Source organism: Haliaeetus albicilla, chromosome W (assembly GCF_947461875.1).
Source record: "Haliaeetus albicilla chromosome W, bHalAlb1.1, whole genome shotgun sequence".
Classification (NCBI taxonomy): domain Eukaryota; kingdom Metazoa; phylum Chordata; class Aves; order Accipitriformes; family Accipitridae; genus Haliaeetus; species Haliaeetus albicilla.
The window spans coordinates 35,831,766-35,855,593 of NC_091515.1; the positions used below are offsets into that span (position 1 = coordinate 35,831,766).

At 37.8% G+C, this 23,828-nt stretch overlaps 1 protein-coding gene across 4 annotated transcripts in view; it reads right to left on the reverse strand.

Annotated features, from left to right (window-relative positions):
* The window catches only part of LOC138683425 (tyrosine-protein kinase Fer-like), a 219,998-nt gene that overhangs the window by 107,547 nt on the left and 88,623 nt on the right, over positions 1 to 23,828 (reverse strand). For all 4 annotated transcript variants that reach the window (XR_011322956.1, XM_069775155.1, XM_069775156.1 and 1 more), the window contains 2 exons: positions 22,507 to 22,710; positions 19,352 to 19,474 (listed from right to left, as the gene is read on the reverse strand). Coding sequence is in view for 3 of the 4 variants with exons in the window: in XM_069775155.1 (XP_069631256.1) it covers positions 19,352 to 19,474; positions 22,507 to 22,710 (327 nt within the window). In the remaining variant the exon portion in view is untranslated. The remainder of the gene's footprint in view (positions 1 to 19,351; positions 19,475 to 22,506; positions 22,711 to 23,828) is intronic.

The window sequence follows — 23,828 nt, forward strand, 5'->3', positions numbered from 1 at the left end:
CTTGTTCAGGGGTGAATTTCCAAAACATTGGAGGTGCCCACTTTTCTAGGTACTTGCCCATACTACCCCACACACCCTGCCACTCATAATTACCCAGCCTCGGGGCACATCTCTGGGTGATCTTCTTAAATAGCTGTTTAACCTTAAATGAGAGCTGAACCACATTCAGAAGTATGCTAATTCCTAGCAGTAGGGCTAGAACCGTGCTAGTCCCAACATCCCAGGAGTATTCAAATATTTCAGAATTCTCAAACACCATTGTAACTGGACTGAAGGAGAAAGGAGAGGGGAAGAAAGGTACCCCACCCACAGACTGGTTTTCCATGGTGGAAAGGTAAATGGTATAATTATTAATAGTTTCCCACAGATGGCTCCCGCAGTATAAAGGTGACAATGCTAAGTGCAAATACCGGATTAATCCCACAGCCGATGACTTTATCATACCATAAACCAGAGTTATACCATACATCAAAGCGAAAACCTTAATCCACCTCCCATGGATGATAAGCAGCAGAAGAGGAACTACATACAGGAAGCAAGGTGATACATAACAGAGCCTTAAAAACCAGAGCAACAACTCTAAGAATACATAAATCAACATAATGAATGCTTAGAACAAATTTGTTTTAACAAGCTCTGGTCAGGTTTGTCGTTATCTCAACCCTTCATGCCCCACGTTGGGCGCCAAAAGGACTGTCGTGGTTTAACCCCAGCCAGCAACTAAGCACCACGCAGCTGCTCACTCACTCCCCCCACACCCAGTGGGATGGGGGAGAAAATCAGGAAAAGAAGTAAAACTCCTGGGTTGAGATAAGAACGGTTTAATAGAACAGAAAAGAAGAAACTAATAATGATAATGATAACACTAATAAAATGACAACAGTAGTAATAAAAGGATTGGAATGTACAAATGATGCGCAGGGCAATTGCTCACCACCCGCCGACCGACACCCAGCTAGTCCCCGAGCGGCGATTCCCTGCCCCCCACTTCCCAGTTCCTAAACTAGATGGGACGTCACATGGTATGGAATACACTGTTGGCCAGTTTGGGTCAGGTGCCCTGGCTGGGCATGAGAAGCTGAAAAATCCTTGACTATAGTCTAAACGCTACTGAGCAACAACTGAAAACATCAGTGTTATCAACATTCTTCACATACTGAACTCAAAACATAGCACTGTACCAGCTACTAGGAAGACAGTTAACTCTATCCCAGCTGAAACCAGGACAACTATACAGCAAATTTCTATCAGAAGATTATGCCTACAACAGTATACACTTTTTACACAGAAGCTCTGGAAAGGGTATCTAGCACTCTGTTTAAAAAAAAAAAAGACTTAAGTAAAAATCTGCAAGGACATCTTCATTTTGGTATACAAAATAACATATTGCTAGATAAAAAAAAATTGTCCTCAGTATTCTGAAAAAAAGAACCAATTTTCCTATTATGAATAAGACACATATTTGTATCTCTTAAACCTTCTGTGGTAGTTTGATATATGTCCTGGTTTCGGCTGGGATAGAGTTACCACGACAATATATTACAGGAATCTACCTGAAAAAGATAACATAACAAGCACTGATTACAGTATCTTTTCAGTGCTGATGACCAATACCACAAATATTCTGCAACAACCCAGAGACACATCGAAAACAATCATAAGCTTCTTGCTACACAGACCTCTAATAAATATTTAATGAAAAAGTTAGCGTAGGATATTTTAAGTCTAACCCATGTAATGAAACAGCTGTTTAATATTGTTCATTTTTAATAGCCTGTTAGCACCTCATCCACTAACCACCTTGCAAGCACGATTGCCACATGTCTTGTTATTGGTAAGGTCCTAATTATATTTCAAGCAATCTCTGTTACTAATTGTGGTGCTATTAAACAGTCTTGTACTAGCACGAATGAAAAGTATGAGAGACTTTTAGCAAATGGTAAGGAGATGGAAACATTTTAATTCAAGGAATAACCATTTCCCAAAGTGTTCATAGCTTTTTGGACTTTATTTTCCCATTTGCTTTCAGGGTGAAAAACAATAGTGAGCGAATTATTGCCACCATTTTACTTACCAGATATAAAGATATAAACATATTAAAACAAATTTTGCAACTGAAAGACTGGAATAGGAGAATCTGTGTTAAGGCATTATATTCATAAAAGTTTTTAGCATAAGATACAATATTTTTAAAATGCCTTTTTTTTGCCTTACAATATTAAATACATTTAAGTTTATCCTGAACAAAGTCTGTTTCATTTTGATTTAGATATTTTAATTTCTACTAATATATTTACCAAACTTTTCCACTTAGATATTAAAGCTAACAGCTATTTGTGATATTGCTAAGGTCACTGCCTTTGGAATCCTGTAATTGGTGCTTGCTTTCCAAGTGCACCACAGTATGTGATAATCATTACATTAGCCAACAACACATATATGGTTTTTGTCATAGGTCAAAATTTCACTCACTATTGTTAATAAATAACTTTACAGTGTGAAATGATCTCAAAAACAAAACAAAAAGCATGTGCTGCCCCATTACACTCTCCCTCAAGCATAATTTACCAGGTTGAATGAAACTGAAAAAAAATCATTGTGGATGAATACAAATACCTGTAGCACATACAGCATGCAAATATATTTTCAGATACAGCATGTAGGAAATATTCTACTCTATATACTTACAATATTTCCATGTAAGTGTAATGTATGAATTCTTTTGTTGAAATAAGAGACTCAGTAGAGATTACACTAGAAGAAGAATGCAGACAGAATATCTATAATTTTAAAAATTGCTAGAGAAAAAACACATTTAAAGTAACTTACTGTGGGTTACTAGAACATTTAAACTGTATTTGTGGGGAAAAACTAGACCTCAGTGATTTTTCCACATTGTTTTTGTAAGGAGCGTGTCCTGACTTGAATCTGGCTGACCTGCAATCCTTCTCCCTGACAACTAAAACACATACAGACTGAATTGCTTCAGCAGTCTTAGGAGCCAGTTTTAGTAGGCTGTCCCATTTACATTGCATATAAAGCCTACCAGCTGTGCATTGCTGTCCACTGGACCTGTTGGGTGCAAGTGCGCTTCAGACTCTTGATTTCTGGTTCTGGTCCCTCGTCTCCTATTCTGCTCTGGTTTCCCTGCCTGGCACTCTGATGTGAGCAGCCATAAAGATGGCCTGGTTAGAAGGGGAAAATTACTAAGCAGAAGAAAATGTCTGCTGAAAAATACTGACAGAGAAAATGCCTGCCAACCTGGGAACTGCTAGCCTGGGAACTAGGCCTGTGAACCAGAAGCATCATTGAAAAGTGCAGCTGGTATCTTTGAAGTATGGCTGGGTACCTAGAAACTGGAGACATCCTGAGATACCATTGATAAGTACAAAAACAAGGAACTGTAACAGCAACTTATCATCTGAAAAGGTGAAAAATAGTCTGGGAAAAGGGGAAAACATCCTGAGAAAGTAAGAATCAGTAACTGCCATAGGCTGTTCTAACTGCAAGAACAGGAAATGAGTCTGGAAAAATAAAGTGGTCTGAAAGAGCAGAAAACATCATCATCTATTTGCTGTTCCAGGTGAAAAACAGAAATTAACAGTATCTATTGGCTGCTCAAAGTGGTGGTGTCCTAAGCCCTCTTATGTCTCTGTGTTATAAAAAGGACTTAATTTTTATGCAAAATGGAGCCTCTCTCTGAAAACTTCCCATGCTGCACATACTTTTCCTTTTCCTAAACAGGTTGAATTTTGCAAAAAACTTTCTATGAGATCTTGGATCCTTGCCAAGGATGCCTGGCTGATTCCAAACTCCATGACGCAGATCATCTTTGAAGTGAGACTCTGTCTTTTATCTTACTGGTCCCCCTCTGGGCCCACTTTTGGGGTCAGTTCTGTTTGTCCTCTGGGATGGTTGGGTCCCCCTCTGGGATCGGTTTGTCCTCCCCTCTGGAATGGTTTGGACCCTTCTGAAATGTGTCTAATTCTCTTGATACTGGTATTATATATCCATATATGTAATCTATCATAAGTATATCTGCTGTTATATTGTTGATAAGTTTGCTTCACTAATGATAAGTTTGTAGTAACCTGTAATAGTATATACTTACTTGGTTGTTGCTGTTATTGGTTGTTGCTATAATGGTGATTGCTGCTATACTATAAATTGTTTCTATTATTGATTGCTGCCATACTATTGATTGATACTATATTATTGACTGCTGATAGTAATTTGTAATAGCTTGATATATATATATTAGCTTTATTAATCATAGGTATACTCGTAGTGGTGATTTTTGTGGTAGTATACTTGCTAGTGGCGATTTGTATGGTATTTGTGGTAATCTGTAATAAATTAGAGAAATTTAGAGGATAAAAGCCTCTGTGTCCTTGTGTATTATGGAATCCCACAAACCCATAGTCATGATCTCTACACATGCGCAGGCCTGGTAACCCTTTAGGTAGTGACACACCCTAGGTCTGATCTGTACCAATACAATTTATCTTGTGATAGTCTCCTCTGTTTCCTCATCTCAGACTTGCCACTGATAACCTCCACCTCTCACCCCATGGATGGAGCTTTTCCTGAACAACTATTTTTTTTCCCTGAATGCCAAAGAGGGGGGAGCAGTTTTAGAAGGAGAAACCTAGTTGCAATCCCTATAAGAAAATATGATACATTTCATTATTAATGATACTGCAGCCGTTTTAGAAAAAGTTGCAACAATTCTATTTGTAACAGGTCTTTGAAAGAAAGCATGAATGAACATCCAATGATTTAAAAAAAATAAAAATTGAAAAATTGCTTTTATCCCACAATAAACTGTTCAGATAACTGTGATATGTAATCATTTTATCTTCTAGTTTATTTCAGATAAATCAAGTACTGACAATAAGAAATTAAACTTTGTCATTAGCATTCCACAGAAAGATTTAGTAACATACAAAATTACACACAGACATAGTGCTCCCCATATACATAAACCAAATACAGCTTCAGTAGTCCAAGCCCAGCCTGCAATTCTATGGAATTGCTGAGGAAGTTCCCCTGATTCCTATGATGGGGATGAGAAACTAGCCACTATTTCCTCATCTACACCTTTGGCTCAGTGACTCACAACACACTCTGCTAAGAAACCAATCTTTTTACTGCCAGTTACTGCAGTTAGTCCTTTAGCTCAAATAGGGGCATCTCAAAGGGAACTGGACATTTAATATCTTGTACATCCTGTGCCAAGCAGCTCTGAGAGCTGGGCTCCATATTCAGAAGATTATTTTTTTAATTTCCAAATGAAGCAACTCAAAAAACAGAACAGAGCATTCAGTATATGAGTTGATCTAGTACATGAATCATTTTATTTACTCTTCCACAAATAATACATTTCACTGCTGTGTGGTATAGAGAAAGACATAGTTATTATACTTGGTAGTCTTGAAAGTGGAATGTTAGCATGAGTTGCTACTTGTCTGATGGCCTGTATTCATTATACTGAAGGAACTGTGCTCTATTCCAAGAACCATACATGTATACAGCTGTATTGTGCTCTTTCATTTCTGAGACTGGCAACAAAATATTTTGCAAATGCCTGTTCAGTTACTTATATTTCAGAGAAATGTATGTTCTCAAAACATCCAGTTTTCATTTAGGACTGTGCACTGATACACTAAACCCACTTTTTATTTTAGCATATGTTCAAACCTGCAACCGTAGTCATGATTATCTTGCTACAAATGAAGACATGCTGGAGAAGGTATTCAGTTTAGGCAAAATGCTACGTAATTTTAACATACAACACAGGGTTTTGGCAAAGTGCCTACAGAAATATGACCTTTACAAGACAGTAGAAATTTCACCTTTCAATTTAACTACATAGACTTATTCACATATATTTTGTGCTGACCAATTGTACATTTGACTAATCTGCATCAGTACTATTTATTACTACATTATTGCACTTACATTTTAAAGATGATCATTCTCTGTATAATTATCAAACTAATATATGAAAAAATCCCTTCATCTCTACTTCCCAAAGACAGAGAAAACCCTTTTGTATTTAATTAGACATTAATGCAGGAAATCATCTCTCTTGTGCAACCTGTCTGTAACTAATATGCTAGGTCAAGCCATATTATCTGTCTAGAACCAGATATTATATAAATTAATTTTGCCAAAAGACTGAATCCTAACAGAAGACATTACAGCCATCATCACTGCCTTTAACACATCAATTTTCAAATTTAAAATTAAATGCTGTAGAATCAATATTAATTTTTTTTAGTTATTAGTGAGACACATGACCAAAAAGGGAAATGTTGATTCCCTAGGAAATAAACTGAATTAAATAAAACAAAACAAAACTCCTGTCTTGGCTGAATCCTAGATAATTAGCAGAGTACTGAATACAACGTGAGTATAGAGCCTTTTTGCAATATAAAGCTTGAGACCATCTTAAAAGGAGCTGAAAGATGGCTGGGTTTTGGGTTGGTTTTTTTTTTTTAACTCTAAAAGTTCTTCTCTCCCATCAGAAGAGAGGGGCTAAAATCTTTGACAGAATGTCCCCCACAGTACCCTCCTTCACAGTGCTGCATATTTCCTTTGGGCTACATGGCCAGTAAATTTTATTGTCTAGTCATAAGGAAGGTGGAGGCTTGTATTGACTTATTTCTCTCTCTTTTTTTGAGAGGAAACCATTTAGCAGGTAATCCAGAAGTGTTCTGGGTAATTGAAAGAACAGAAAGAGTACAGAAGAAATATGCTGTGCAGTGCACCTTGCTGGGAAGGTAGCTATTCATTACCTTCTTCCACATTTTTACATTTACATGAATTCAGCAGGAAAAAAAACCAGGAAAGGGCAGGGGGAGATAAGTTCTACTGCAATTTCTAAGACTTTTTTCTTACGTACATGGCCACAAAAAAAATATCACATAGATCACTGCTTTTGTAAACCATGCTCAGTGCACATTCTAGAGACTCTTTGAATCCTCTATTCATCCAAACTCCTGGCATGCCACTCTGTCAGGCACCATCACATGAAGTTTTGTACCACACCATCATGTCTGTGTGATGGGATCCATGCATAGACATTCCCCCTTCCTTGGGGCATTGAGAGACTTCTGAGGTACGTCTCGATAACCATTAATTGATTTTTCACCTATAGACAAGATACTTGATTGAAACTGCTGCCCCACTGACCAGATACCAGAAGCAACATATTTCCTTCATCTCCTCTTTTTGATTTTGCTAAAAATAAAAAATTTTCTGTTCACTAAACCTGTAAGATTTTCTAGATATTTTCTGTTGATTGCGTGCCTTATTCAGAATCTGTTACACTATAAACACATAGAAATGGCCAAACTGAGTGCACACTTTCCTCTAGTTTAAGTTTAAAAAAACTATTTAGAAATAAAGCTTTTAAGAAAAAAACCAAAAATTACTACTTGGAAGTATTAACAAAATGCTTTTTTAACATTGAAATAAGTACCGCAAAAGCAAAAGAATTCTAAAATGTTATTGGATTTTTTTTAACCTCTTAATTTCCAGGACTCAATACTTCAGTGAATGACTTTTTGAAAATATTGACAACATGACATTTCAAAGTCTTGTTTATGAAGAAAAAATCTGATGCATAATCCTTCAGAGGAATAGTTAAACAAAATGGCACTATAAACTGCAGTCAAATGATCTATCAAAGGATTTGTTATCACTATATTAGTACATTAATCACTACCTGTAACCCACTCATTACATTCAGTAACTTGGTCCTGCCAGATTTTTTCACAAAGGATTATTCAAAGTTTGATCAGCTTTGTTACTGAAGTTCATCTTTATTGATAAGGATACACAAATTGTGTGGCCTTGTTAGTATCAGTTTCACAAGGTATCAGTAAGTGAATATTAATTTAAATGGTACATAAATTAATGAGAGTTGCCTACTTATAGAAGGTTTCTATGAATAGAAATCTTTAATTACTTTTGTCGATATACAAACTATGTCTTAAACTTAAGAGCCTCATCACATGTGTCATGGAAGACAGCTGATAAGAAGGGGACATCCAAGAAGGCTGTCAGTTCAATTGCTGATCAGGAATCCCCCAGATGCAGAAAAAGGACTGAGATCACCTCCCTTGATTATGGTGAAGGGACCTCTGGACTGGCAGTGCAAGGTTCAGACAGTGAATACTCCATCTGGAAATAGAGGGTCCCTGCCTTCATCCAGGAGGAGGAACGGGGTGACCAGGTTTACTGGACTGTGTGTATTCGATTGCCTGGCACATCAGATCCACAGAAGTATAAGACTCCGGTGGACAGTACTGCACAGTGTACCCTAATGTCATCAGGATATAAGGGTATGGAACCCATTTGGATTTCTGGAGTGACAGGGTTATCCTAACAGTTGTCTGTGTTGGAGGCTAAGGTGAGCCTAACAGGGAATGAGTGGCAAAATCATCCTATTGTGACTGGCCCAGAGGCCCCGTGTATTCTTGGCATAGACTACTTTGGGATAAGGTACTTCAAGGACTGTGCTGATTTTGGCTGGGATAGAGTTAATTTTCTTCATAGAAGCTAGTATGGGGCTATGTTTTGGATTTGTGCTGAAAACAGTGTTGATAACACAGGGATGTTTTCGTTACTGCTGAGCAGTGCTTACACAGAGTCAAGGCCTTTTCTGCTTCTCACCGCACCCCACCAGTGAGTAGGCTGGGGGTGTACAAGAAGTTGGGAGGGGACACAGCTGGGACAGCTGACCCCAACTGACCAAAGGGATATTCCATACCATATGACATCATGCTCAGCATATAAAGCTGGGGGAAGAAGAAGGAAGGGGGGACATTCAGAGTGATGGCATCTGTCTTCCCAAGTAATGGTTACGTGTGATGAAGCCCTGCTTTCCTGGAGATGGCTGAACACCCACCTGCCGATGGGAAGTAAAGAATGAACTCCTTATTTTGCTTTGCTTATACACACAGTTTTTGCTTTACCTATCAAGCTGTCTTTATCTCAACCCACGAGTTTTCTCACTTTTACCCTTCTGATTCTCTCCCCCATCCCGCCATGGGGGGAGTGAGCGAGTGGCTGTGTGGTGCTTAGTTGGCGGCTGGGGTTAAACCACAACAAGGACCCAAAAGGGTATTGATGGGCTTTTGGTGTAGCCACTGTGAACACAGAGAAGATGATTAAACAGCTGTCTACACTGTCTGATCTCTTGGAGGACCCCTGTTGTGGAGTTGCTACGGGTCGAAGAACAGCAGGTGCTTGATTGCTACCACGATGGTCAATACCACACCATGACAGTCAATATCACACCAACTGAGATTCCCTGGTTCCCATCAATGAGCTGAATCATCAATTGGAGAGCCAAGGAATGATCAGAAAGACTCATTCACCCCTTAATAGTCCCATATGGCCAGTGCAGAAGTCTGACAGAGGGTGGAGGTTAACAGTAGACCATTGTGGCATGAACGAAGTCACGCCACCACTGAGTGCTGCTGTACCAGATATGTTAGAGCTCCAATATGAACTGGAGTCAAAGGCAGCTAAGTGGTATGCTATGATTGGCATTGCCAATGGATTTTTCTCAATTCCTTTGGCAGCAGAATGCAGGCCACAGTTTGCTTTTACGTGGAGAGGTGTCCAATACACCTGGAATTGATTGCCCCAGGGGTGGAAGCACAGCCCTACCATTTACCATGGACTAATCCAAGCTGCACTGGAACAGGTGATGCCCTTGACCATCTGCAATACATCGATGACATCATCGTGTGGGGCAACAAAGTGGAAGAAGTATCCGAGAAGGGAAAAAGAGTAATCCAGATTCTTCTGAAAGCCAGTTTTGCCATAAAAAAAGAGCAAGGTCAAAGGACCTGCACAGGAGATCCAGTTCTTGGCCATAAAATTTCAGGATGGATGTCATCACATCCCTATGGATGTGATCAATAAGATAACAACAACTGTGTCCCCACCAGCTAACAAAAAAGAAACACAAGCTTTCCTAGGGATTGTGGGTTTCTGGAAATAGGCATTCTGGGTTGTAGTCAGCTTGTGAGCCCTCTTTATCGAGTGACCCAAAAGAAGAATTTTGAATGGGGCCCTGAGCAATAGCAAGCCTTTGAACAGATCAAACAGGAGATAGATCATGCAGTAGCTCTTGGCCCCATCCGTACAGGATCAGCTGTGCAAAATGTGCCCTACACTGCAGCTGGGGAGCATGGCCTCACCTGGAGCCTCTGGCAGAAAACACTAGCAGAAACCCAAGGTCGACCTCTAGAGTTTTGGAGCCAGGGGTATTGAGGATCAGAAGCCAACTACATACACCCCAACTGAAAAAGAGATACTAGCAGCATATGAGGGCATTTGAGCTGTTTCAGAAGTTGTTGGTACAGAAGCACAGCTCCTCTTGGCACTGCAATTGCCTGTGCTACGCTGCATGTTCAACAGAAGTGTCCCCCTACATGTTATGTAACTGATGCTACATGGACTAAGTGGGTAGCCTTCATCATGCAATGGGCTCATGCTCGAACTGTCCAGGAATCCTGGAAGAGATTGTGGACTGGTCCAGAAGGCAGAGACTTTGGAGCATCACCTGAGGAGGTGACTCATGCCCAAGAGACAACACCATATAATGACTTAAAAGAAGATGAAAGGCACTATGCTCTGTTTACCATCAGAAGTGGAAAGCTGCTATGTGGAGTCCCACATGAGAAGTCGTTGAAGTTGTTCAAGGAGAAGGCGAGTTGAGTCAGTTTGCAGAAGTGAAAGCCATCCAGCTGGCCCTAGAGATTGCTGAACGAGAAAAGTAGCCAATACTCTCTCTAGTGACACATGGATGGTGCTAAACAGCCTGTGGGGGTGGCTACAGCAGTGGAAGCAGACCAATTGGCAGCACAGAGGTAAACCTATCTGGGCTGCTGCATTTTGATAGGACATCGCTGCTCAGGTAGAAAACATCACTCTAAAGGTAGGTCATGTAGATACTCACTTGCCCAAGAACCCTGCTACTGAAGAACATCAAAACAAGCAGGTACACTAGGCTGCCAGAATTGAAGTGTCTAAGGTAGCCCCAGACTGGGAGTGTAAGGGTGAGCTATTTGTAGCTTGATGGGCCCACAAAACATCGGGACATCTAGGGAGAGATGCATCATATAGATGGGGTCGTGATCAAGAGGTAGCCCTGTGGTGGTGCATTTCTTTCCCCCTCTCCAGGCTGATTTACGAACTTGGGAAGGCTCGCTAGGCCTTAGCATAAGTGTAATGAGTCGGGCAGTTAAGCAACCCTTGACTGTGCCAGGAACTCTTACACAGCTAAGACAGGGAGATATGCTGTATGTCTCAAAGACTCCTGCTGCCTGGCGAAGGTGGGGGGATGGGAGTAGAGATAGCCAGTTCTCATAACAACCTGCAGCCAGTTCTCTCTCATAACAACCTTTGAGACATTACAATCCTCCCCTGACAATTTTGGAGCATCCCGTATCTATGTTTTGAGTTATTCTCCAACAGCCTTGGAATTTTCCAGCACAGCTGGGATACCAGCACTTTGTTGATGACAAGTCAATCATCTCCTGAACCTATAAACAGTGGTACTAAGTGAGGCCCTTTGAGCTCTCCTGGACTGCAGCAGGCTGTGACCAGCATCTCCCTCTGAGTGGGACACTTCTCAGAGCTTGCAAACTTTCCTGTTTGTGAAAATCAGAGGTCTGTCACCCAAAGCCGACATGACCTGGGCTGATTCTCTTCGCTCCTTGAGGCTTGACCCTTTGCCCATTGAGACAAATGCCGAAGCATTTGACGTGAATATTTTCACTGACCTCGAGGAGAACTTTTAACAGGTATACCTCTTTTTCACTCTTTCACTCTCTTTTACTCTCTTATATGTATTTCTTAGTTTCTTTATGCATGCGCGTGTACTAACCTGAATAGTCTACAGTAAGTATATTAAAAGTTATTAAGTATATTATAAGTTATTACTTTCAAATTTATACTTAAATTTCGGTCGTGATTTTTATTCAACTGTGAATGAATTTTAGGCTGCTATTATACTCATAATCCCTGTAGATATAAACCGTTGACCAAGTCTGGGACTAGGAGTCGATCCAGCTGCACCTAGACTCCAACAGGAGTTTAGAAAGCAAGGGGGTCTTCTCTGAACCTCGTGACTCAATGGGAGGGTTTCCCTTACCCTTTCCCACATTCCCTTTTACCCTATTATGTTTTCGGTCCCTATATACATAAGTTTAGTCTGATTCTGATTTAATTTTCCTGTGTGCATTTCATCCATGTACTAAGTAATAGAGTGAACCTTGCCATCGAATTCTGTGAAGTTGCACTTTTATACAAATTTCTATTAAATTATTTTTCTATTGCTAATACTATTGGAGGTGATTCTTTAAACAATCCAAACCCCTCATTTCTCTCTCTCTCTCTCTCTCTCTTTAAATCCCCCCGCGACAAGCCCTGACCATGAAGGCCATCACACGGCTCATCCATGAATGTGAAACATGCACCGCAATCTAGCGAGCCATGCAAGTAAAGTCTTCCTGCAATAGAGGGCGGTGGCTGTGTTTTTGATATGGCAAGGCCCGACAAATTGACTACATTGGACCACTGCCACAAACCCAAGGCAAGTGCTACATACTCACAATGGTGGAAACGACTACCAGGTGGCTGGAAACATACACTGTTGACCATGCCACTGCCCAAAACACCATCCTGGGCTGTGAAAGGCAAGTTCTATGGCAACATGACACCACAGAAAGAACTGAATCGGACAATGGGACTCATTTCCGAAATAACCTCATAGACTCCTGGGCAAAGAAACATGGCATGGATTGGGTGTATCACATCCCCTATCACTCACAAGCATCTGGAAAGATTGAGAGATATAATGGACTGTTAAAGACTATGTTGAGAGCATTGGACAATGGGGCATGGAAGCACTGGGATATAAATTTAGCAGAAGCCGCTTGGCTGGTAAACACCAGAGGATCTGCTAACCATCCCAGTACTGCCCAAACAAAACTCCTACATACTGTGGGAGGAGAGAAGGTCCCTGTAGCGTACATAGGGAAGTGGCTGGGGAAGGTGGTGTGGATTGCTCCTCCCTTGGGAAAAGGCAAGTCCATTTGTGGGTTTGTCTTCGCTCAAGGCTTTGGGTGTACTTGGTGGGTAATGCGGAAGGATGGGGAGACCCGGTGTGTTCCTCAAGGAGATTTAACCTTGGGGGGAAAAATAATCTGTGATGTGAGTTGTATGTTGTAGGAAGTAATGCAGCAGGAACCACCTGAACTGACAGAATGATCTTTGCAAAGAACTGGGTGAGTTCAGCAGTAACCCAAACCAAGATGGTGTTGGCACCTAACAATCAGTCACACTGCTTCTCCTGTCCTGACCACTCATCTTGACAGATGGGGCCCAAGTCATAGCCTGTTCTTATGGGTATTTTGCAGGGGAGTGGCAGAAACCCATGGAATGGGAAAATAATATCTATCTATATGTTAAGGGACAGAGGATAGTAGTTAATGAGAATGTATAAATCCATATGTTGGGTATAAAGTATGTAGTATAAGTTGTAAGTATTGGTAAGAGGGGATTTCAGGAATGAGAAAGAGATACAAGGGGATGGTCAGAAGATATATAAATGTATCAGTTAATGTGGGACCTCAGCATGACACAAACAGTATGGAATAAGGGGTGGAGATTGTATTGGGTCTGGCTGGGATGGAATTAACTTTCCTCATAGCAGCCCTCATAGTGCTGTGCTTTGCATTTGCAGTTAGAACAGTGATGATAACACACCAATATTTTGGCTACTGCTGAGCAGTGCTCCCACAGCATCAAGGCTGTCTCTCCAACTCCCCTTGACCCCAGAGGCCAGTAGGCTGGGATGGGAGGAGACATAGCCAGGACAGCTGGCCCAAACTGACCAAAGCAATATTCCATACAATATGATGTCATGCTCAGCAATAACAGCTAAGAGAAAGGAGGAGGTGGGGGGCATTTGTTATTAAGGCATTTGTTTTCTGAAACAACCGCTACATGTACTAAGGCCCTACTTCCCAGGAAGTGGCTGGACATTGCCTGCTGATGGGAAGTACAGAATAAATCTTTTTGCTTTGCTTTGCTTCCACATGCTGCCTTTACTTGCTTTCATTAAACTGCCTTTATCTTAACCCACAAGTTTTTAATCTTATTTTCTCCCCCTGTCCTGCTGAGGAGGCGGAGTGAGAGAGCGGCTTGCTGGGCACCTGGTAGCCAGCCAATGTCAACCCACCACATGTGGTCACTGAATTACTTCTTAATCAACATTTAAATACTCTCTCAGATTCAGCTTCTTGAGAATTCAGGCACTACTACATACATTTGATACATATATTTGATGCAAGAAAATAGCCCTGTCCTTGTAAGTTTGCAGCTTCTTCTGAGCTTATCCTTTGCTCCTCCACAGCTGAAGTGTCAGAAGACAGTGGACTTCACCAAAGAAGTTTAATTCTTTTGTGGATTGATCTTGTAGAATAATATATCTCAGTGATGAACTGCCAAGAAAGTTAACTGCATTAGAGTGGAAGAAATCCTTAAAGAGGAATCATAGTTTTGGCAACTGCAAGATAGCTCCTGGAGATCCACACGCATCTGTAACAAATGCTATATTACTGTAGATACTTATGAAAGAACTTGTTTTGCTTGATCAATAGTGGCTATTTATTTAGGAATCCAAGAGCTATTTCTGACTGAACTGCTCACTTTGAAATTATTCACAGTGCAATGGGTATACAAATAAGCAGTATACAAATAACCACATTTACTGGTAGATTTTTTTTTCAGCCATTTGATGAACTTGTGCAGATACAATGGAATACAAATATGGATAGCACACTGAGAAGAACCCCAGTTACTAATAAATAATTTCTCTTATGATCAGATACAATAACTTTTAACTTGCAAAACTCATGAAGGCTGAAAATTAAAAAGGAAAGCTCACAACACACTTTTTTCTTAATTCTGAAGTACATTTTTCCAGAACTCATTTTGATCAGATGGGAGAACAAAAAAACATAAGTCAGAAAAAAAAGTTGTTGCAAAGATCTACGACAGTTAAAAAAATTTTAAAACAACTGCTCTAAACCAATTAAAAATATTTAGCTAACACACTTTTCAATTTCTTATTTGGTTCAAACTGCTGGTCATGAAGCATTTAAAGTGCATTATATATTGTTTTTAGTTTACACATGGCATAAGTAGCTATTAGACACTCAAGATCATAATTCTTAATTTTTTAAAAGCAAACATACAATTTATGTGTTACACATATACTAAAACCATAAAGTTTCCTAGCACTCAGTATTCTTTTTAGCACTAACCATCAATAATATCATAGACATTCTTTCTGTTACTTCATGTAACCTGATGAAAGTTGAAAAATTCATGAACCCTAAAGGAATTACTCTTGACTATTAACACTGAAGCACATCACCACAAAGGAAGTCATATCACCAAATATAGAACTTGTGTGATGGGATTTTATGGATGGATGATGATTATTTGCAGCACTTGGGAAAACCTGAGTAATGAAAGTACTTCATCACTACAACTGCAAGCAATTACCACCTGGTTATAAGACAGAAGATTGGCATCACCCTCAGTACTAAAATTTGCTCTAGTTTAAGTTAATACTGAAACTAACTCAATGGCCCTCAGTCCGTTTTGTAAGGAGGTTATGATATGATGGATGCATTTGTAGTGGTACGGATTTCAGACATTAAAAGACCTGCCACACAAAATCATATGTGTCTGTACAGTTTCTATGTCATATAAGGATTGGTTATCACCAAGGGATTTTAAACTATTCATAAGTGCATTTACACCTCAAAGGACATGAGCTCAAGTAAAGTAATGCAGAAATGTTCAAGAAACTGATCTGGGACCATATTTTACCAATAGCATATGTACTAGAAAAATTCTTTGACTATACATAGTTACATAAAACTATGTATAAATAAAACATAACTTTATTAAAAAAAATACCAAAATGAAACAAAATGTTAAGAATATGAAAGTTCCTTGCATTCCAAGTAAACAACAGAGAACAAAGAAATTATGTTTTCCAGGTCCGTTTAACAAACAGAATAACTAAGAATAAACTCTGTTATCATTTAGCATGTAGTAACATACTACATTATAATTTTACATTTGTTAAAATAGGGCTGTTATTACAAGCTTTTATACATTGAAAACTGCTTTTATACACTGAAAACTGCTTTTATACACTGAAAGCTCTGCAGTAATATGTATATTATACAAAGCCAGAAAAAAAGCCAGGAAACAGACAAAGCATTAAATTTTAAAAATAATTATAGTATTATAAAAGGAATTTGCAAACAGACATAAAAAGATTTCATTTTTGGTTTGACAGCCTTTTATCTTTAGCTTAAACAGTGTGGAATGATTGCTGGAGGTGACTTATCAATAAGTGTGTGTGTGTGTGTGTCCCCTTAAGGGAAGGTAAACCTCCAGGGTGGAATGCAGTGGATATGCAAGAAATCTGTTCCATAATAATTCCCTAAGCAACATAACCTGCAACCTTAGATGTTAGCGACACCAGGGGAGCTTGGTATGCTGACTCTGAGAAACAACACGGAGGGTGGAGCAGAGTGGAGACACCGCGGCCAGGCTCTGTGATATCACTGCAGGGATGGGGAACTGGAACTACTGGAACAAGAATGGAAGGTCCCTGCATTGAATCCACTGAAGCAAGGAGGTGAAACAATAGGGTTCTGTCAACGCTATGGCCTTACATCTGATTTATATCATAAGTGCCCAGTTCTGGAGTAGTGACATGCTAAATCATGTTCTCTGGGTGAACTTTGCTTATTATAATCTCATTATAATACCAAAACACACCTCCATCCCAAAGGCTACCCGCCTTCAAGGTGCGACCACCCCTCAGTGAGCATGCGCTCTGAGTTTTCCCTAGCATATACCTTTAAAAGCAAAGCGAGAGAACTTTATACCAATCATAGTAAAGGTATGTATGACTAGAGTCACTCAAGCTCCACCTAAAAATAAGAAACTAGTATAAAAGGGCTTAAGAGAGGAGGAATGCTAGGGAAGACACCATCATAGACAAGTTGGGAGGACATCGCTGACTTCTGGGATCAGTCGATGGGCTGAACCTCTCTTCCCCCCCCATAGGGACACCTATTGGGTAAGATTCGAACCCTCGGTTATACCAAGCGCTTCCCCAGGAAACTTGGAAATCTCTATAGAGTTTTTCCATAATTTAGTGTGCTTATAGTCAACTGTATTATTATTTGCATGTGCTTTGCAGACCGTGTATTTATCACCGGCAATCCAAAAGAACCTGTACTGTTGCTTTAATAAACTGCGCTGCTCATTAATCTAGTTGTGATAGTTTATTTAACGCAACCAAACTCCTTAAGTCTGGTAATTCTTATGCATTGAATGCAGCTAAGCTGAGAGTGCAGTACGCTATTAAGTGCATCCGTCATCATGATAGTTCAGCATATTGAACGCGACTGGACTTATAGTGTTGAATTGGACATCACTCAGAAATTAAACCTAGCTGCCCCCAGCCCCTCTGACATCTGAGGATAAGCTGGAACACAAGGGGGTTTATTTTCTGCCAAACTTCTTTACCCTTTAACGCAACAAACAGTTTATATCAAAATATAACTATTTGCATATCAAAGATAAAATCCTAAGCTTTCCCATATATTCAATAATGAACTTAAACCAACATATTATGTTCAGTAAATAAAATATCAGTTTTGCAATCAGCAAGACATTAACCAAAAATGAGTATTTGCAAAGCCCCACTCCTTAAAATTAAAAATTATATATAATAGAGAAAATATGTATCAATTAAGACCTAAAAAACCTCCCTACATATCAACTTCAATAAATGTTGAAATTCCCCAGGAAATAAGCAGAATAAATGCACTAATAAGCAGAATAAATGCACTTCACAAATAGACCACAGTGTACAACTCATATAAGATGTAATAAATTTTCAATATCTTTATCATCAAAGCAGACAAAAAGCAAAGGTCATTCAAGTTTTAAGAGTTACCTAGAAGAAATAACTTTCATTTTTTATTTGATCAAAATTGTCCATATACATTTACTAAAGCTAGCAAGTGTCCATAAAAACATGTTGAACATATATGCAATATAGAGAATAAGTATATAGATGTTAAAAGCTATGAAGAAAAAAAGGCTTTCATTTTAACAGCTAACTCATGCTCTTTTTTATTTTTTAATTATTATTAAAGCAAGCACAGGTAAGCATTAAAATACATTAATTTTGAGAATAACAGAAATATGCTTTAATTTCTTAGGATTATTAGAGGAAAAGAACTAGGATTTTGGAGAAGGAAACTAACTCTGAATTATAATGTTATGCTTTCTAAAATTTTGTAGAATGTAAAATGTGCCTTAAGTATGCTTGAAACCAGTCAATTTTTTTTTCATTAAGAACAAATGGCTAACTCATAGTTAAAACAGAAAGATTAAGTTGAAAAGAGTTGGTTTATGAATGAAATATCAACCGAGTAAATACTAACCACAAAACTACTGGAAGAATGCAAGGAGATTGTTAAGCTTTCTAAATGGTGATATATTTTAATATCCCTTTTTGTTTCTATTCTGAAAGACATTCTGAAGTGGCTTACAGATTAAAAGGTTTTATTTCAAATTTGCAATGATGCTGGTGGGACAGTACCTGTTTCCATGTCTATATCAGTACCTTATATATGAGATCTAAAACAGAGATGAAACTGTGATTTGAGAATTTTACCACTTAAAGAAAACCATTTTTATTCAGACAACTTCTTCATTACAATGTTATGGACAATGAACTAATATTTTCAGTTACATAGTCCATAGTGGAATCCAAACGGGAAACTCAAAAGCAGAGAAAAGAAAAAAAAGTACAAGGATGTTTTGGCAGACTCTGAATGCCATTCCTTCAGGATGGCAATTATTTATTATATAAATCAGGATGGAGTGTTATTTTGGAGGAATGCATTGGGCAGAGTAGAGAAGGCTGAAAACATTCAGAAAAAGAATGGAGATTCACAAAACAGTGAGCAAGAACAAAAAATCTTCCAAGAATTTGCATGCTGAAATAAACACTAAAGAAAACTGCAGTGTCTTCTGTCTAGAAGCCAGCAACCGAGATAGTTCCAGTACTCAAATTATTGACTTAATAGCATATACAAATATTCTACAACCTACTTAATATTACCACTCGTCATCACAAGGAACATATGTTAAATGATAATACAAACCCCAAAATACTTTCAGTTTAATAGAATTCTTGGAATGCATGTGTTACCTTAACAACAGGATTCAGCAGAACAACACCTGATTTCTTTGTAATAATTTGCTTTGTTGTGTAATGATGGTCTATGAGCTGAGGAATAGTTGGAAACCCAGTTCCTTCAAAACGATACTGATTCTGTATGGAAGTAAAAGGAAATAATTGTTTCTGTACAACCAAAATTTCAAAGAAGAAACTGTAAAAGAACATTACCAAGCTTTCATCACTAGTAACAAAATAAAGAAAAGTTTGCTTTTACAGAATTAAAACTCTATCCTAATCAATTTAATAACACTTCTACCACAATAAAAAAAAAAAAGCATAGATGGTGATTCAGGTTCATTTACAAAACTGGGCAATGAAAACCTCTACCACTGCCATGCAGATTTTTTTTTTTTCTAACACTTACAGTTAAATTCTTTGCAGAATGCATTATACCAAGTTTATCTTCATTAGAAATAAACACATCCATTTCCTGTAATGTTTTATCACTATTAGTAAAGAGAGCTTGGTCATGTCACTTATTTTTATCTTATTACTGGTTCTCTATTGTAAACATGCTTTCACAGTCTAAAATACTTGTGGTTTATTCCCCTAACATCATTCACTAATTAATACTGACTCAGCTTTGCTTGCCCAGTAACACTAGTCTCCGTTCCTTTCAAACAACCTCCTTCAAATATCTGTTCTGATGAACTTTAGCATGGTTAGGGTACTCATGTCCCGAGAGTCTGCCTAGCACAATAACCAGTACTGCATAACATTTCCTCGTACCAGACCCAGCCTTGCACTCATCTGCTGCTATTTAAGCTTACTTACCTTCAGGGCAGACAACATTCTTTTATGCTGTGTATTTACATGGGATCCTGATTAAAATCACTAACAAACAACAGTTTGAAAATAGCATAGCCTCAAAGAGGAACAGTGAAAAACAGAGTAGCCCTCAGTGACAGCAATGAATTTTGATGCTTAAAACTGAAAGATGAACTGATTTATCACGCAAATACTTTTATTGGGATTAGCACTTAAAAATATTTGCAAAACTAGAAAGAATACTTATGCAATTAAAGGACTACCGTTAAAACAGGTATATGTTGTACTTCTGCTCTGTAGTCTTTGACTCATAAGAAATTTTAAGGCCAATGGGGACCAAACCTGTCAGTGATGCAAGAGTGTGATTTGACCAATCACAGAGAGCTGATTCAACACTATTTATACCAATGTGAAAAAAAATTCTTACACTTTACTCTCAGCAAACTTCCATACCAAGTTGTTAATGAATCCAGTCACTCTTGTCATATGGCCATAACAATCCCACCACTTATTAAATGCTTTTTAGGGTTAATAAGCTTTTTTTAAAAAAAATTAAAGCTTTTTTTCACAATAAATGTAGATCATTCAACCCATAAGAGTGCATAAGGAGTCTTGCATTTCTTTAAGAATAAAAGGTTTTAGCTTCCATGATTGTCAAGAAAATCTCCCACAAATTAATCCCAAGAGTGGATGAACATAAGGTGCTATTACTAAATGTACAAGCAGAGAGATCTAGTGACCTGATAATGTTTGGATTGTGCAATATTAAACAGTATCAATCTTACATTTCTAATATAACACCTAAGAGAAAGTAGTGAAATTATGGGGATTTATTTACAGTTCTGTAAATTTTTCTTGGAAAAGTGGATATTAAAAAGCGTCAGATTACAGATAAGGGTAGCCTCAAAGTAATACTTATAAAAAAAATCTCTATTTTAACCAACTTCAAAGCCCACTCCCAGTCTGCATTTTTTGAAGCCCCACTGGAGTATGACATACAATGATTTACACAAAATTATTTCAGCCACACTAAGCACATAACATGCATTTAATTCTGCTGAGTAAGGATCAGAGCTCCAAGGATCTTATAAGACTGTGTGTATCTAGGTATAGGTAGTTTTATTGCTCTTATTTTCTCATTCAGCACTCTGATACACCGAAATACTTTAAGGTCATAAAAATAAAATAAAATAAACACTGACTTTTTGTCAATTGTTAAATCCTAAAAGGAAAGCTGTGGGTGAAAATTAACAAAAACCCCAGACAGACCAGTGTCCATATTGACCCTATAAAAACCTTCCAACTTCTATGAAGTTTGAACAATACCACTACCCCTCATTAAAAAAAAATAAACCAGCAACACAATACTGAATTCCCCAGGTATGCTGCATCAGCTGGGGATTTAGACTGGGAAACATAGTGTAAACATAGTTATGCTACCAAATTTGTAAATTTGTCTGTATAGTTTGACTGATGTTTGGGACATTTTATTGTATCAGACTGAAGTAGGTTTTGTTAGTATTGCTGAATCAAAACTGAGACTGATTTGCTGGTATATTGTACCTATATTCACAGAGTAAAGAACTAGAAGCATTTCTAGTAATGTTATGAGCACTATCTTATTTTGAATGAGTTTGAAATTCTGAAAGGTAAAAAGAAAAATACATATATAAATAAAACCAAGAAATGCATTAAAAATAAAAAGTAATACATTGGGTGAAAGCAAATAAATATTAATGTAGTTTAAAATGACCAGTTTTTCCTAAGTTAGAGAAACAAAGGGATCAGTTTTGGTCTTTACTCAGAAGCATACATGCTATGTAATATTCACAAGCATTTGTATTCTGCTGAACAAAACAACATCCACAAGGCTAAAAAGAACACATGTATCTCCAAAGCAGCATGGACTTCAATTCCCAGCTATATACAAAACAGCACAGAATATTTTCTCCTAAGTGAATTTTTCCATTTTTTGGGAAGATTCAATGGAATCTTTATAATCTCAATTAAAAGTAGCCTAATAAGCACCAACTGTGAAAATAGGTTTAAAAATAAATAAATATACATGCATAAATGAGTAGTAATAAGTTCTGGATTTCAAAACATTTACAGAAATATCTTGGTTTTTCAACATAGGCTAAAAGATGTAGAATAGCCTCATACTTCATATTTTTCTTTTATTCCAAAAAATTACCTTTTCCTCCAATTTGAGCACTGATGGAAATATTTCCAACAGCTTTCATATTTTCGTATAAAGGCTAAATCTATGTGTCAGTAAATTATGTAGATCCTAAATTGTTTAGCTGAAATAATTAACTTCCTAACACTGAATATTTAGTACTATATCAGAGACGTACATCAGCATATTGTATGATAAAGTGTCTCCGTTGTCCATCTGAAAACACAGAAAGGACATATTCACCAGGTTTCCCATGGCTCTCTCGCACCAAGAAGTCTCCTTGCTGTTTTAACAGCTCCTGGGCTTCTATTCTTGGAATTGCACCATGATACCAGTCTTGCTCTGCCAATGGTTTCTCAGTAGTTGATATTACATCAAAGAACTTGGAAAAAATATCAAAGAAAAATGTTACTATAACAGTACATTTTTAGAGTTTAGTTTTCCATGAAAAGCATGATAAACAACAATAATTTCTATTTCTGTATCTAAATTGCATATTTCTATTAACAAAAAAAATTAAGCCTATTTATTTACACTAAAGGCATACTGATCACCTTTTTTTCTATTGCTTAAAAAAATACTGACCAAGCTATCAGCCTTTCTCACACATTCTGACATGCTATTAACAACAGTTCAAAATTAAGCATGTCTTTATCCAGAGACAAATTTCTGCGACATAAGAACATAAGAAAGTAAGAAATCGAGTTTTCAAAAGTATTTGTATTGGCTAAATTATTTTCATAGAATTTAAAAATCTCATTCCAAATCAATTAATAATTCTAAGAGCCATTTTCTTCCTAGCATTTACACCATAACAGAGAATAGGCACTTGGGCATATTGTGCTTATGAATTTACATACAGTTTCTGAAGGCACAAAGATTCTAAGATACTATTTTCATTGCTTATAAATGGAAGGTAATGAGTTTTAACCTATAACCTCACATATTAAACAAGCTTACATTGTTTAAGAAAACACTTAGAAAAACATTTTTTTTCGATGACTACTTCAGATTTATTTGTTATGACTAGACTGAGAAGCCCTTACTTAGGCTCTATGTCATTCAAAATCATGCCAGAACTCATACAAATTCTCACTGCTAGAGTGATAAATCGCTGAATAAAATAATAGACTCCATATTGCATCATGAGTTGAACACATATATGAACATGTCCCAGAAAAACCTATTGAACTGCATTTTAGATAACAGAATGAAAACTGAATCGTCAATAAAGCCCTATCAAACAGATACAAATGAAACCTACAATTCGAATGGATCCCAGCTACTGATCTACCCAGATGAAACAAGGTTTTTCTTCTTCATATCATCAAGGATGATATTTCTGCCATATAGGATTGGGAAAGAGAACAGAAACATCCCACTGATGCATGCAAGAGAAAAATTTGACACAATGTAAATCTGGGCAGACTAGAGGCCACCTGCACATTTAAGGTCTCCCTGAGGAGTTGTTCAGGTTAAGATGACTTATCTAACAAAAAA